General features: G+C 40.6%; 3 protein-coding genes across 7 annotated transcripts in view; 2 read left to right on the top strand and 1 right to left on the bottom strand.

Moving 5' to 3' along the window:
• Positions 1-1,033: 1,033 nt before the first annotated feature.
• Positions 1,034-9,752, top strand: lpl2a (lipoprotein lipase 2 a). The gene is made up of 10 exons (XM_086046889.1): positions 1,034-2,446; positions 2,938-3,134; positions 4,456-4,635; positions 4,796-4,907; positions 4,992-5,225; positions 6,004-6,246; positions 7,538-7,658; positions 7,872-8,090; positions 8,209-8,316; positions 8,405-9,752. Exons 1-10 carry the CDS (start codon positions 2,347-2,349, stop codon positions 8,424-8,426), a joined length of 1,536 nt encoding a protein of 511 aa, XP_085903015.1. The 5' UTR covers positions 1,034-2,346; the 3' UTR covers positions 8,427-9,752.
• Positions 9,753-10,009: 257 nt separating this feature from the next.
• LOC147138607 (disintegrin and metalloproteinase domain-containing protein 10) overlaps positions 10,010-12,098 on the bottom strand; it is a 44,869-nt gene continuing 42,780 nt past the window's right edge. For 2 of the 4 annotated variants that reach the window (XM_086047334.1, XM_086047333.1), the window contains exon 16: positions 10,013-11,657. In XM_086047334.1, coding sequence (XP_085903460.1) covers positions 11,553-11,657 — 105 coding nt within the window. In that variant the 3' untranslated portion in view covers positions 10,013-11,552. Of the gene's footprint in view, positions 11,658-12,098 lie in introns of all 4 variants that reach the window. The other 2 variants (XM_086047336.1, XM_086047335.1) reach the window with 2 other exon arrangements.
• Positions 11,104-12,098, top strand: part of tpm4a (tropomyosin 4a) — a 68,231-nt gene continuing 67,236 nt past the window's right edge. Inside the window, exon 1 of one of the 2 annotated variants that reach the window (XM_086047339.1) lies at positions 11,104-11,169. The gene's annotated coding sequence lies outside the window, so the exon portion shown is untranslated. The remainder of the gene's footprint in view (positions 11,170-12,098) is intronic. The other variant, XM_086047337.1, reaches the window with a different exon arrangement.

Below are 12,098 nucleotides of genomic sequence, written 5' to 3'. Positions count from 1 at the left end.
TATTGTTCACTTTGCAAGTGAGCAAAAAGTTTGGACTGTGTGACATGGTGGGTGTTTCAAGTTGCTCAGGCGTTGCCTTTTAGATTGATGAAATGTCAGATGGAATTCTGAGCTTTTGTCTCATATTCATCTTTCGATCTGACACCCAAATGTCTTCAGTATACAAAAAAACAAAGGAACTGACCCATTCCAATACTTTTGGACAGGACTGTAATTTGCAGATTGGTTGTTCGACCTCTTACGCTGTCAGCAAACACTGTTCACTACACGCTGGTATCTTTTCAGCCATGACCCCGTCCATTTTCGTGTCTGTTGTGAGCGCACACACACTGTGCAGCCGGCATATTGGCCTTTCCTTTTGGCATTGTGTTCTGTACTTTTGGTACTTTGAGAAAGATAGAGCAGTATGTCAACACACCATGAAAATCAATCCCAGCTGCTCAATATTGACAATTAGCAACAAGGTTCCTTGGGCGTTTTCCCAGACATTTGATATCTAAACTGAAATTATATATTAGTTTATTGTTGAATCATTTGACTTTGGCTCAAATCGCTTTTTTTGTGCATTATGATAGCATGGCAACAGCAGGTGATGTGAGGAAAAGGGGGCCCCCAGATGTCTTCAAGGGGCCCCTTGTGTTTCGCCTCGCAGCCTGTGTCCTGGAATGTCAGTTGGCCGTAGCTGACCGCTGACAGACTGTTATCTCCTTAGCATGCCACAACTTTAATTAACCTTACATTGTAAGAGAGAAACTAAGTCCGACCACCGCATGTTTGTTCTCCAAATAGGCTAAGTGTGGGAGAAAGGCAATAAAAACGGTTTGGAAAAGACTGGAAAAATCTGGAAACTGATTGAACCAAAGTTTGGTAATCCCTTCCGGACAGCCATTGTTTATGATGCAATTTGTCTGTAGTACATCAAAACCATAGCCAGATGCCTGCAAGCATTCCAATTGGTCAATTGGTCAAGGGGCGTGTTTCCTGAAATTACATTGTTGCATTTTCATGCTTACTTGCAAAGCATATACTGTATTTTACACCTATGAGAACTCCTGTAAATCCAATGTTTGTTTGACCGAAAGAGCATGTTTTTGGGATGTGGGAGGAATACCAGTGAACTCCATATAGAGGGATTGCTTTACTGCGAGGTAGATGACTGCTAACTTTTTTGTCCACTGTGCTCCATTATAACATATTCTTATATTGAATGTATGAATGCAAATCAAATCAAATCTAATCTAATCTAATCTAATCTAATCTAATCTAATCTAATCTAATCTAATCTAATCTAATCTAATCTAATCTAATCTAATCTAATATAATAAATTATTTTACCGCCATACTCCCTTTTAACATACTAATTTATTTTCAATGTAATATATTGTACTTTGTACTAATTTGAATACCTCAATACAGTATGTAATAATATAATTTAATACATACCTCACCATCGGGGCTTTCAATATAATATACAGTAAGAAGTATTGTTTTCATTTCCCTCAAAGTAAATTAAAATAACATAACATTAAAGTTAAGACATATCAGTGTTTCCCAAACTTTACTGAGCCAAAGCACTAAATTATAAAAAAAAATGTCATGGCACACCACCAAAGAAAAATATACATAATGTACAGTATATTGAAAAAACAATGGCCTCATCTCAATTTACCAGCTGTGCCTGTTAAATTGAACATTCAAATAGTTTTTTTTCCCGTAGAAAATAACTTTTAATTGTTCTGCTCTCACTGTACGCCACTGTTATAGATATAAACAACGATACTAGGTTATTTAGTAAATAGGCAATAATTGTGATAATGCAGTTCCCCACGTTAGAACTCCTTATCAACCGTAGGTAACACGATGTGCTTAAAAAACGAAAAAGAAAAGTGAAAACAATGCCATAACACAATAATATAAATATAACATTATTATAAGGGAAATAGAGCACTACGGTGGCCGAGAAGTACAAAGATTAAAGACAGGTAGTAAGTAGTCTGCGTTCCAAACGCATTCACTGAGTGACCTCAGGTGTTAAACAACGTCAAAATTTGCCATCATGTCGCCGACTGGGCTTTTATTGCACTCCAGTGTAATGATTGACTTTACAACCACGGTATGTTTCCATTCTCCGCCCTGAGCTTGACAACCAATGGGGCGGCTCAGGTTCTATTTAAGACGCGGACTCGGTTCAAGGTGGTTCACATGACTGCGCACTGCGCGCAACACGACGCACGAAACAGGATTATTCCATTTGAAAAACAAACAAACACAGAAAGTAGGATTCATCAACTCTTCTGCATCGTCCAACGCGGTTGAAGGCACTTTCTGAACAAAGCTGTCAAAGCAATGAAAGCCTGGAGAGTTGGCTTTCTTTGCTTAGTGGTGTTGGACGCAGCAGTTCGCTATGTGACGTCTTTGGAGCAGGACCTGACCGATTCTATTTTTGGTGAGTTGCCAAAGAAGCCCCCAGTCCACATTTACGTAAGAAAAGTAAGAGTGACATCGTTTGAGCTGCAACTAATGACATGCTAACTTATTAGATACGTACTTTATGTGACATGTTTGGCGTTATTCGAGTGCAAAAAAGTGCAGGAAAGTTAACGCGGAGATGAATGCGTGGTGGTGCGTTCATTCTACTGTGATAGTTGCAGGAAGTTGTACAATTACAGTATTTTATGTTTGTAACCTCATACATGTGAGGGTCCTGTGTACCCACCCCCACTCTGTGAACATACCACACACACATGCACCATCCCCCCAGTTGAGTCAGCTGACTCCTCACAAACTTATAGAAACTGCTTCTGGTTTCCATGGAGCTCAGTCTGACAGCATGAAGTCCAGTCTTAAGGGGCCACAAGGGGCGAGCCTCTCCAGCCAGAACGTTAGCTCATCCACCCAAAAATAAACACTTGATGTCAAACTTTCCTCCGCACACAGGTAACTTCCTGGATCCCATCAAAGACTTGTTTGAGCAGAAGCATGACACCAATCAGACAGTTGCCAGATTCTCCCTCCGCAGACCCTCCCACCCGGAAGACGACCTTTGCTACATCTTCCCCGGCCAAGTCGACTCGCTGGCGGCCTGCGCCTTCAACAGCACCGCCAAAACCTTCCTCATCATCCACGGGTGGACGGTGAGACACTCCACATGCTTCCACCGGTTGGGACTTGTCCCCCAATTGTAAATTTGCTTAGAGCAGCGACTTCTGCGTTCACTGCTTCAGCGAACCACAAAGAGCTAAAGTTTGATTCGTCCCACTCTACTCTGTACCCCATAGAAAAAAATATTGCACTCCAAAGTACCTTTTAACCAGAGGTGGCAAAACTACTGACACTCTACTTAAGTAGAAATACAGATTATTAGGCTACATTATTATGCTCAATACTACACATTGAAACAGGACTTCAGAATATTCAGGGAGGGAGTGGCATGAAAATGCAATAAAAAATACAGATTTTGAGGCCAAGGTAGTCATTTTCAATGCTTTGCTTTAGGGCTGCAACTAACGATTATTTTAATAATCAGTTAATTTGTCTATTATTTTGTCGATTAATTGATGAATTGTATTAAAGAACGTTTTCATTTCCATCCCTTTATTCAAAAACAGGACATTGTTTCAAATTGACAGTGCAGATGATGATAATTGATTCACTTACTGGTTTGGACCGTAACATGTCATGTTTCAACACAAAGATAACCAGTCTGCTTTTATGGAGGACTGCAGAAATTTCTGAATAGTTAGTGGTGAAAGACTGAAATTCTGAGGATCTGGATACTGTAGTTTTAAATTAAACAAGGAAAATTTGGTTTGAATGATTCCTTCAAATAATCAATATTCACACACAAATGCTGTAGTAACACATACAGATGGGTAATATGGCAATACTCAAAGGCATATAATCTTTAAATAAAGTTCAAGTGTGACTTAATTCTACTCTTTTTTTAATCTTAAAAAGGAAGTCAACCCAAACATATATTTTTCCAGAATATGTTCTTTGCAGGCCAACTAGTCTAAACACGGCATTCTGATAATATTACGTTTGTGGAATATGAGAAATCCACCCGTTTTTAGCTAGCTCAGGGGGCGGCCATTTTGTCACTTCTGTCGACTGAAGATGACATCAAAGTTGCTCAGGGCTCAGATAATGACCAAACATGACTCAACTTCAGAAAACAGGTGAGCCGTGATTGGTCGTTACCTGAGCCCTGAGCAGTTATGATGTCATCTTTAGTTGACAGCAGTGACAAAATGGCCGCCCCCATTTTGCTGCTTAACTTATATGCTTAGGGGTACACTGTATATTTAAAGTTGAGTTTTGGTAGACAATAGTAGTAGTGTAAGGTTTATTAATCATGACTTCAATATCAATCGATCAAATTGTGATTTTTATTTTTTCTATGCCCAGCCCTGCACATAGCGCAGTGCACTAATTTTGTGTTTTTACCTTCAACAGTTGAGTGGCATGTTTGAAAGCTGGGTTGCTAAACTGGTGTCGGCGCTGTACGAGCGAGAGCTGCTGGCCAACGTCATCGTGGTGGACTGGCTCAATACGGCCCAGAACCACTACGTGATCGCAGCCCAGCACACCAAGGCGGTGGGGCAGGAGGTGGCCCGCTTCATTGACTGGATTGAGGTCAGTGGTAGCTTCCATTCATCCATCCATTACCTTTAGCACGCGTCCTCATTAGGGCCGCGCATGAACTGGAGCACATCTCAGCTGACTTTGGGCTAATATTGAATAACTGTGAGTGAAACAAATATCTTGCATTTTTTTAATTATGGCCGTTTGACAGGAAACCACCAACATTCCTCTTGACAACTTGCATCTGATTGGCTACAGCCTCGGTGCTCACGTGGCAGGCTTCGCAGGAAGCCAGGCGACGAACAAAGTTGGAAGAATAACAGGTAAAAAGCAAAAAGAACATCGTGTCCCCCAAACATATGAAAGTCGCTTAGGTCAGCGCTGACACTCTCCGTCTCCGTCTGCAGGTTTGGACCCGGCCGGGCCCGACTTTGAGGGCAAGCACGCCCACCGGCGCCTCTCCCCTGATGACGCCGGCTTCGTGGACGTCCTCCACACATTCACCCGAGGCTCTCTGGGTCTCAGCATTGGCATCCAGCAGCCTGTGGGCCACGTGGACATCTACCCCAATGGAGGAAGCTTCCAGCCGGGCTGTAACCTGAGAGGGGCTCTGGAGAAAATCGCCAACTTTGGGATATTTGGTAAAAAATACAGTTTTTCGTATTAATTTTTCGTATTAGTTTTTCGTAAGTATTTCGACATCTGCGGATTCACCTATTCGTAGATTTTCTTTCAATATTCGGGGAGCCAACCGTGAAAAACGCATATTTGAGGTTTAGCAGTGTTATTTTTTTGAAGAATTTGGGGTTAAAAAAAATAGATTGCACAAGCAAGAATCAATAGATATACCAGTATATAAAAGTAGCGAGTGGAATGTAGCTCAATGAATCAGGAATAAAATTAGCGTTTCTTCTTAACAAAAATACTCAAGTGAAAGTAAAACTTTCTTGTTACAGATTAAATAAAGCTCCTTAATACCTACCTTTCTTCTAACTTGAGTACAAATTTTGGGCATATCGTAACCGCAGGATTGCAACTCCATTGTGAACGGCCGATCCCTTGTAGGCAATTTGACATGTTGTTGCATTACCATGTACATAAAGTAGAGGAAGTCTCAGTGTCCAACAGGGCATCACGTGTGCTATTAGTCCAAACAAAAACAGTCCAGCAGCTTGGCTCCGCATTGCTTGTCACTAATCGGTCTTAGTGGTGAACATTGTTACTGCCACTCGCACAATGACCCCATTCACAGCAGGCTGAACAGGAGCAGAGGGGCCCAAACGTGGCTGAAATGAGTCTTTGTAAAAATTGGCACTCTCAATCTTGGCTCACGGTTTAGTTTGCTCAGTGGATGAGTACAAATGTAACCACTTGCATTTTTTTTTTTAATCAATTTTCAACGTGACGTTTCTTCCGCAGCCATCGCCGATGCGGTCAAGTGCGAGCACGAGCGCTCTATCCACCTCTTCATCGACTCGCTGCTGAATGAGCAGGAGGCGGCCAAGGCCTACCGCTGCGGCAGCAACGACAGGTTCGACCGCGGCATGTGCCTCAGCTGCCACAAAAGCCGCTGCAACACGGTGGGCTACGACATCAGCAAGGTCCGCAAAGCGCGCAATGTACAGATGTACACCAAGACCAGAGCCAGCATGCCCTTCAGAGGTTAGTGCTTTGCAACCCAACAGCATTATACAGCATCTCTCTCTCTCTCTCTCTCTCTTTCTCTATAACGAAATCGTACTCGAACAGCTGAACTTTAAGCCACGAAGCCATAGAAATACAGTAAAAAGTATATCCAGTACACATATAATGTGTTTTACAACAGTACCTAACCATATTCATAATTTCATACATACCTAGGCAAGGAATAGCAAAGTTTGTGGTAATAATGCACGCAGGCGGTGCTCACCTCGCTGGGTCCATTAAATGGAAGTGATATCAATATATCTGTATTTTTGTCTACTTTGTCGCCCGCGTTCCCTTTTTGTAGCAACCTGTGTTTTGCTTGACTGACAATATCTTTTTGTGGATTAAATAAAGTGATACAGTATTGTATGGGGAGCCTCAGACCGCGACAGAAGCTCACACGGTTCACATCGACAACTGTTGTAGCATGTTGTTGTTGTTATCCTTTCGGCTTCTCTTCTCAGGGGTCGCCACAGCGAATCAAGTGCACGCATAATATTGTTATATATCATGAAAGCCGAGTTGCAGTACAATGTTAATTTAATTATTTTATATTTGTTGCCGACTTTGTTAATGGCGATGATGGTCAATAAATTCTAATTAAAAGCAGCACTTCCTCCATAAAAAGAAAAAATGTTTTCACTGAACCCACAGTAATATTGTTATCATATCGTTATTGAGATAGTTGACATCCTCATGCATCACATTACGTTAATAGAGCAAGCCGCAACTGGTGTGTGAATGCACATGGCAAAGTCCTACTTTGGCGAGTTCTGTCTGAAAGGCAAAGCCAATCCCAGCTCTCCTGTTTGGCCTCTAATGCGCCAATTAGCCAGGAATGCAGTGTGAAAATGGCTCGGGGCTCTTTGGCAAAATACCCAACCAATCCAATGGTGGCATTCCTAGGTATACTATTCTGCTCATTTCACTGCTCTTTGGGTTTGAACTTTTGCAAACAAGCGAAACAAGCTTTGACTTAATTAGCCCAAATCATCAAAACATTGCACTGAAAGGCAAGATCATGGACAAAATGGAAAGTTTTGCCATGGATGCCATGGTATTGCCTCAAAGCACTTATTAGGCGTCCAATCAGCTTGCTGTGATGTCATCTCTCACAGCTACTAGGGATGCCCCTTAGCTTGCATGGTTTCCGGGGATTGTTATTATATGCCATCTGACCTATGTTTTCCAAGAAGGTACGAAGACGTCTTCAAGTCGCCGTCCATGGGCAAGTTTCTCTTATGTGGCTATGATTCCTCTTGTACAGTTTACCACTACCAGCTGAAGATCCACTTCTCCAGTAAGGTGAACCGCTCGGAGATGGAGCCCTCGCTTACAGTCTCGCTGTTTGGAACCAAAGGGGAGGCAGACAACCTGCAGCTTACGCTGTGAGTGCGCCATAAAATCTAGCTTCCGTGTAAGAGAATGACAGTACTTTGCGTCTCTAATGCGCAATAACAGAACAGGAAAGATGTATCTAAGGATAAGCAACACTGTAAAACATTATTTTTGTTTGATGTGTTGGCTTCATGGGTAACGTTGAACGTTTATGACATACTCTGGTAAACATTAACGCCTCACCCAATGGTTATGCCTGACAGGAAGGAGAAAATAGCAACAAATAGGACACATTCCTTCCTGCTGGTGACCGAAAACAACATCGGCGAGCTGTTGATGTTGAAGTTCAAGTGGGAGGAGTCAAACGGCTGGTCGGCCTCCAGTATGTTGAAGATGGTTTCTTCCTGGTGGTCCGGCGACTCCGACGGCGCCAACATGGAGGTGCACAAAATTCGCATCCGGGCTGGAGAGACGCAGCAAAAGTAAGTCAATGGATATTAACAAAAAGACAGTTGCACTATTCACAAAAAGTTACGGATGTTCTGTTTTGGGGTGAAATAGTGGAGAGTGCATGATTGCTAACTGTAATGTGTTTTCCAGGGTGGTGTTTTGTGCAAAAGATCCCGATTCTTCCAATTTAACACAGGAGCTTACCTTTGTCAAATGTAAGGACGCATGGCGAACAGATCCAAAACGCACTTCCAAAAGGTAAATATGCTTCTTCCACCTGCTTTATCTCCACAAAATAATCACTTGGTCAAGGTTTTGTCAATAAAAACAATATCTTTATCTGTAGAATAACCTTGGAGACCCACTGACCCTGCGGAGAAAACAACCTTAACGACCCTTGTGTCCTTTTCAGCACTTAGTAAATAATTTATTTGATGTCTCGTAATACAAAAAAAAGCCCCGCACTGACTTGTATATATCCACAGTAATGTCTTTTTTTTAACTTAAAACATCATACATACATGTTAAGACTGTAAACTAATTGTTGGTTTTATGAGTACAGTAATTAATTGGTGTATCATTAGTGCCGAAAAAGATGTCGGCACGCTTATCATATAGTAATATAATATTTTTTGAGGTACTAATGTCCCATTGTATTGGTATTTAAACACCCTTAGGGGTTGGGAAACTGATTAATTAATACAAAATCAATAAAGAACCTGTGCTGTGAAATATACAGGTCGTCAGCCATCCTCAATTCATTTTTTGCTTTTGACATTGACCCAGTCTGTTTCAAGTGGAATCTTTTTTTTTTTTTTTTTAAAGTCCATGTAAATGTTACCATAGTGTCCTATAGACTAATGTTACCTTCCCAAAGCGACAGGGAGTTTTTTGTTGTTGTTGTTGTTGTTGTTGTTATACAGGTGTTGTACGCAATAGTGTATTTCTGTACTGTATTGTAACCTAACAAAGCATTCACCACTGTGGCCCCCAGCACTGCATGTGACTGTGGGACTGGATCAGTGTGCCTTAAGCTCAACAAAGTGCTTTGTTGCTGTGTGTGTGTTTTGTGGGTGCTTTATTGTTGTTATGACAACAAACAGACATTATTAATCGTCGATTTACTCAGTTAAACCTCCGTGCTGTGAAACATTACTCGGCTGGTACCTCAACAAACGCTTAATGTTGTTGTTTTTATATGTTTGCTTTGTTGTTGTTTTAATGTAGTACGATAATGATTGGTAATCAATAATAATCTGTCTTTTATTTAGCAGGGTATAGGACAGTCTACTGTGTATTCTAATACAGCCATATATTGCAATGTTTCTGGATGAATAGAAGTGTTTTTTTTTTTTTTGTTTTGTTTTGTTTGTGTTTGGAAACAACACACTACATAGTTCCACCATTTTTATGAATTTGTACATCATTTGTGCGTGAGACTTCTCAGAGATCGGTACTGTAATCATTGTGACTTTATTGTCCACCTCAAAAACAAATGCACATATTCTGTTTTTGCACTGACTGCAGGGGTGGGCATTTTAAAACCGTGTACAGACAGGATTTGATGTAAATAAGAAATGATGGATTTTTGTAGTAAAAAGCACTGTTTTTGGTTAAATGTAATCAGTTCTTGTACATAAATGTAAATATGTGGTGTTATAACGTGTATTTAATAAACAACACATGAGAGGTCACATTGTCTTCATTTTTTTTTTTTTTGCTCTTGATAAAGAAGTGGAAATAGTTGTTAATTTACTTTAAAATAATCTGTGATTGTCCTTGCACCGGTGACACCCCTGCAAATTGTCAAGATGACCCAAATTCACAATATATGCAGATTAACCAAAACATTAATAGTTAAATCCAAAATATTTTATAACCAGTGACCACATTTACTTTTCAGTTAAAGTGATTATTTTTTATTTTTTTGCATGGAAATGACTCAACAAAGCATCAAACGATTGTAACAAATTGGGGTATGACATAGGAGAGGTGCTAGCCACCAGCTGGCTTGTGAGCTAAAAGGCTTCTGAAGCTTCCATCGGCCGACATCACCTCCTCACTTGAGAATTGAAATAATGTCAGAAAAGTGGCATATAAATCTGATGCATTATTATTATTATTCTATGAATTGTGGCATCCAGGGAAGATGCATTTTTGCGGTGTAGGTATAGCTTGCTATCTAATGACTAATTATCGGTGGAAATGGGCCTAGTAATAAAAGAACCTCATAATTGCGGCAACTGATGCGAACAAAGGTGCTCGAGTTCTTATATGGTGGCGGAGGGACTCTCAAGTGCATCATGGTACCATTTTAGCCCCTCCCCCCCGAAAAAAAAAAAAATACAAATAAAATCAGGGAAACTGAAATGGTGAAAAACTGTTACATGTATATCTCTACAATTCAGTGCTACATGGTTCTCAGCCTTCACATGTGTTCAGCAATTATCTTCAAACATGTATTTAGGAACAAATCTCTGAATTTACTTTACAGGGACTTTAATTGTAAATGTACTTTTTCAAGGACAGTATATTCATGTTTACAAACATTCTGCGGTGAAGTGTCACAATGAGGTGAGCGCTTGTGCAATATTTGGGCCAAAGGTCACAGCGCTTCATTGTTGTACCAGTATTAGGACACCAATGTGATGGAAACCTGGACGCCCATCAGAGCGTGCATTAGCACTCAGGTTTAAAGACAACAAGGACCTGGTGACGGAATGGAGGAAAATTTCCCTTGGACTTTTCAGGCTCTCTAAATTAACACCCGCATCTGTTGGGTATGCAAAGACCATTGAAGTCGGGCTTGGCTGCAGCTGGCAGCGACAGCGGCTTTTTCCATGACACATGGCATGTGTCACATGCTGTAACGTGAGTAGGGAATTCACGTCATGTATAGCCATAACGTGGACAAAGAAAAAAAACAAGGAATTCATAGTGCAGATAAAATAATTTATTTGCTTAAAAATGGCCCATGATGGTTGCAGTACTTTAAATTTAGTGATATTCTAATGTTTGTCAGTTATCTTTGATAGGCTAGTTATCTCTGATACGCTTATCTGCAATTGATTGCTTTGGGCTCCACCCACAAACTCACAAGTCTCACTCGTGGTATGTTCCTTCATTCTTTTTTTCATTTCAAGTTGGTTGCAAGTGTTAAATAATTCTTTTGTTTGATGACTTTGTTTGACTTGCATAACATGATGACACATTCGTATCTGTAGACGTTTTGAGTGTGTTCGTTGCAAGTGTGTGTTTGGGGATGCGAGTTTAATCGCTAAGCTAATGCTAGCCCCTGATTGGCTTTCGGATCGTGTTTAATATGCAAAACAGAAAATCAGCAAACATCAGTTGTTAATTCATCTGATGCCATTTTAATACATTTAATATGTATTCAGTGTTTTTGTTGTAACAAAAGCAGCGTCTCCAAGGAAGTTACAGAAAAAGGGACACGAAATCCCTGATAAATAAAATTTGGTATAGCTTCAAGGAGTTCACTCCAGTTTTCTGGTATCAAGAGTTTGGCCACAGAGGCAGACAGTGCAGCTCATTATTGCAGACAGTGTCAGGATAGCCAACAGGATAGCCCACCAGTGAGCCTGTGGACACAAAAATCAGTTTATTTGTGGGTCTTTTAACACAGATCCTGAGGAGTTTTAACTGTGCTGTAGAACTAGGCTGGGTGATCAAATCATCGATCAAAATGAAATATAGGATTTTTGTGGGGGGGAATAAATCTGAAGTGTTTTTGTTTTAAGGTCATGTATACATTTTTTTTTTTGAAAATTGTAACACACAACACATGAAGAAAATAAATCACAATACAAATATGGTGAAAGAACAGGGGGGTTTCCATAGGGAAAGGTGGTTTCCCATTACCAGTGAAACAGCCCATTGAGGTGCTCTTAAACCCGGATGAGCATTCCAGATTTGCCACGCTGTCAAGATCTAAAGTCGCTACATCACACCCAAACATCTAAAGAGAGATTAATTTAAAGATACTGCTAGCTGACATGTTGAGCTGAGAAACACAAACCTAT

This window comes from Filicampus tigris, chromosome 12 (genome assembly GCF_054856515.1).
Source record: "Filicampus tigris isolate MCC_2025a chromosome 12, RoL_Ftig_1.0, whole genome shotgun sequence".
Lineage (NCBI taxonomy): Eukaryota > Metazoa > Chordata > Actinopteri > Syngnathiformes > Syngnathidae > Filicampus > Filicampus tigris.
Note: the sequence above shows the minus strand (reverse complement) of the source record. Positions and strands in the feature narration are given on the sequence as shown.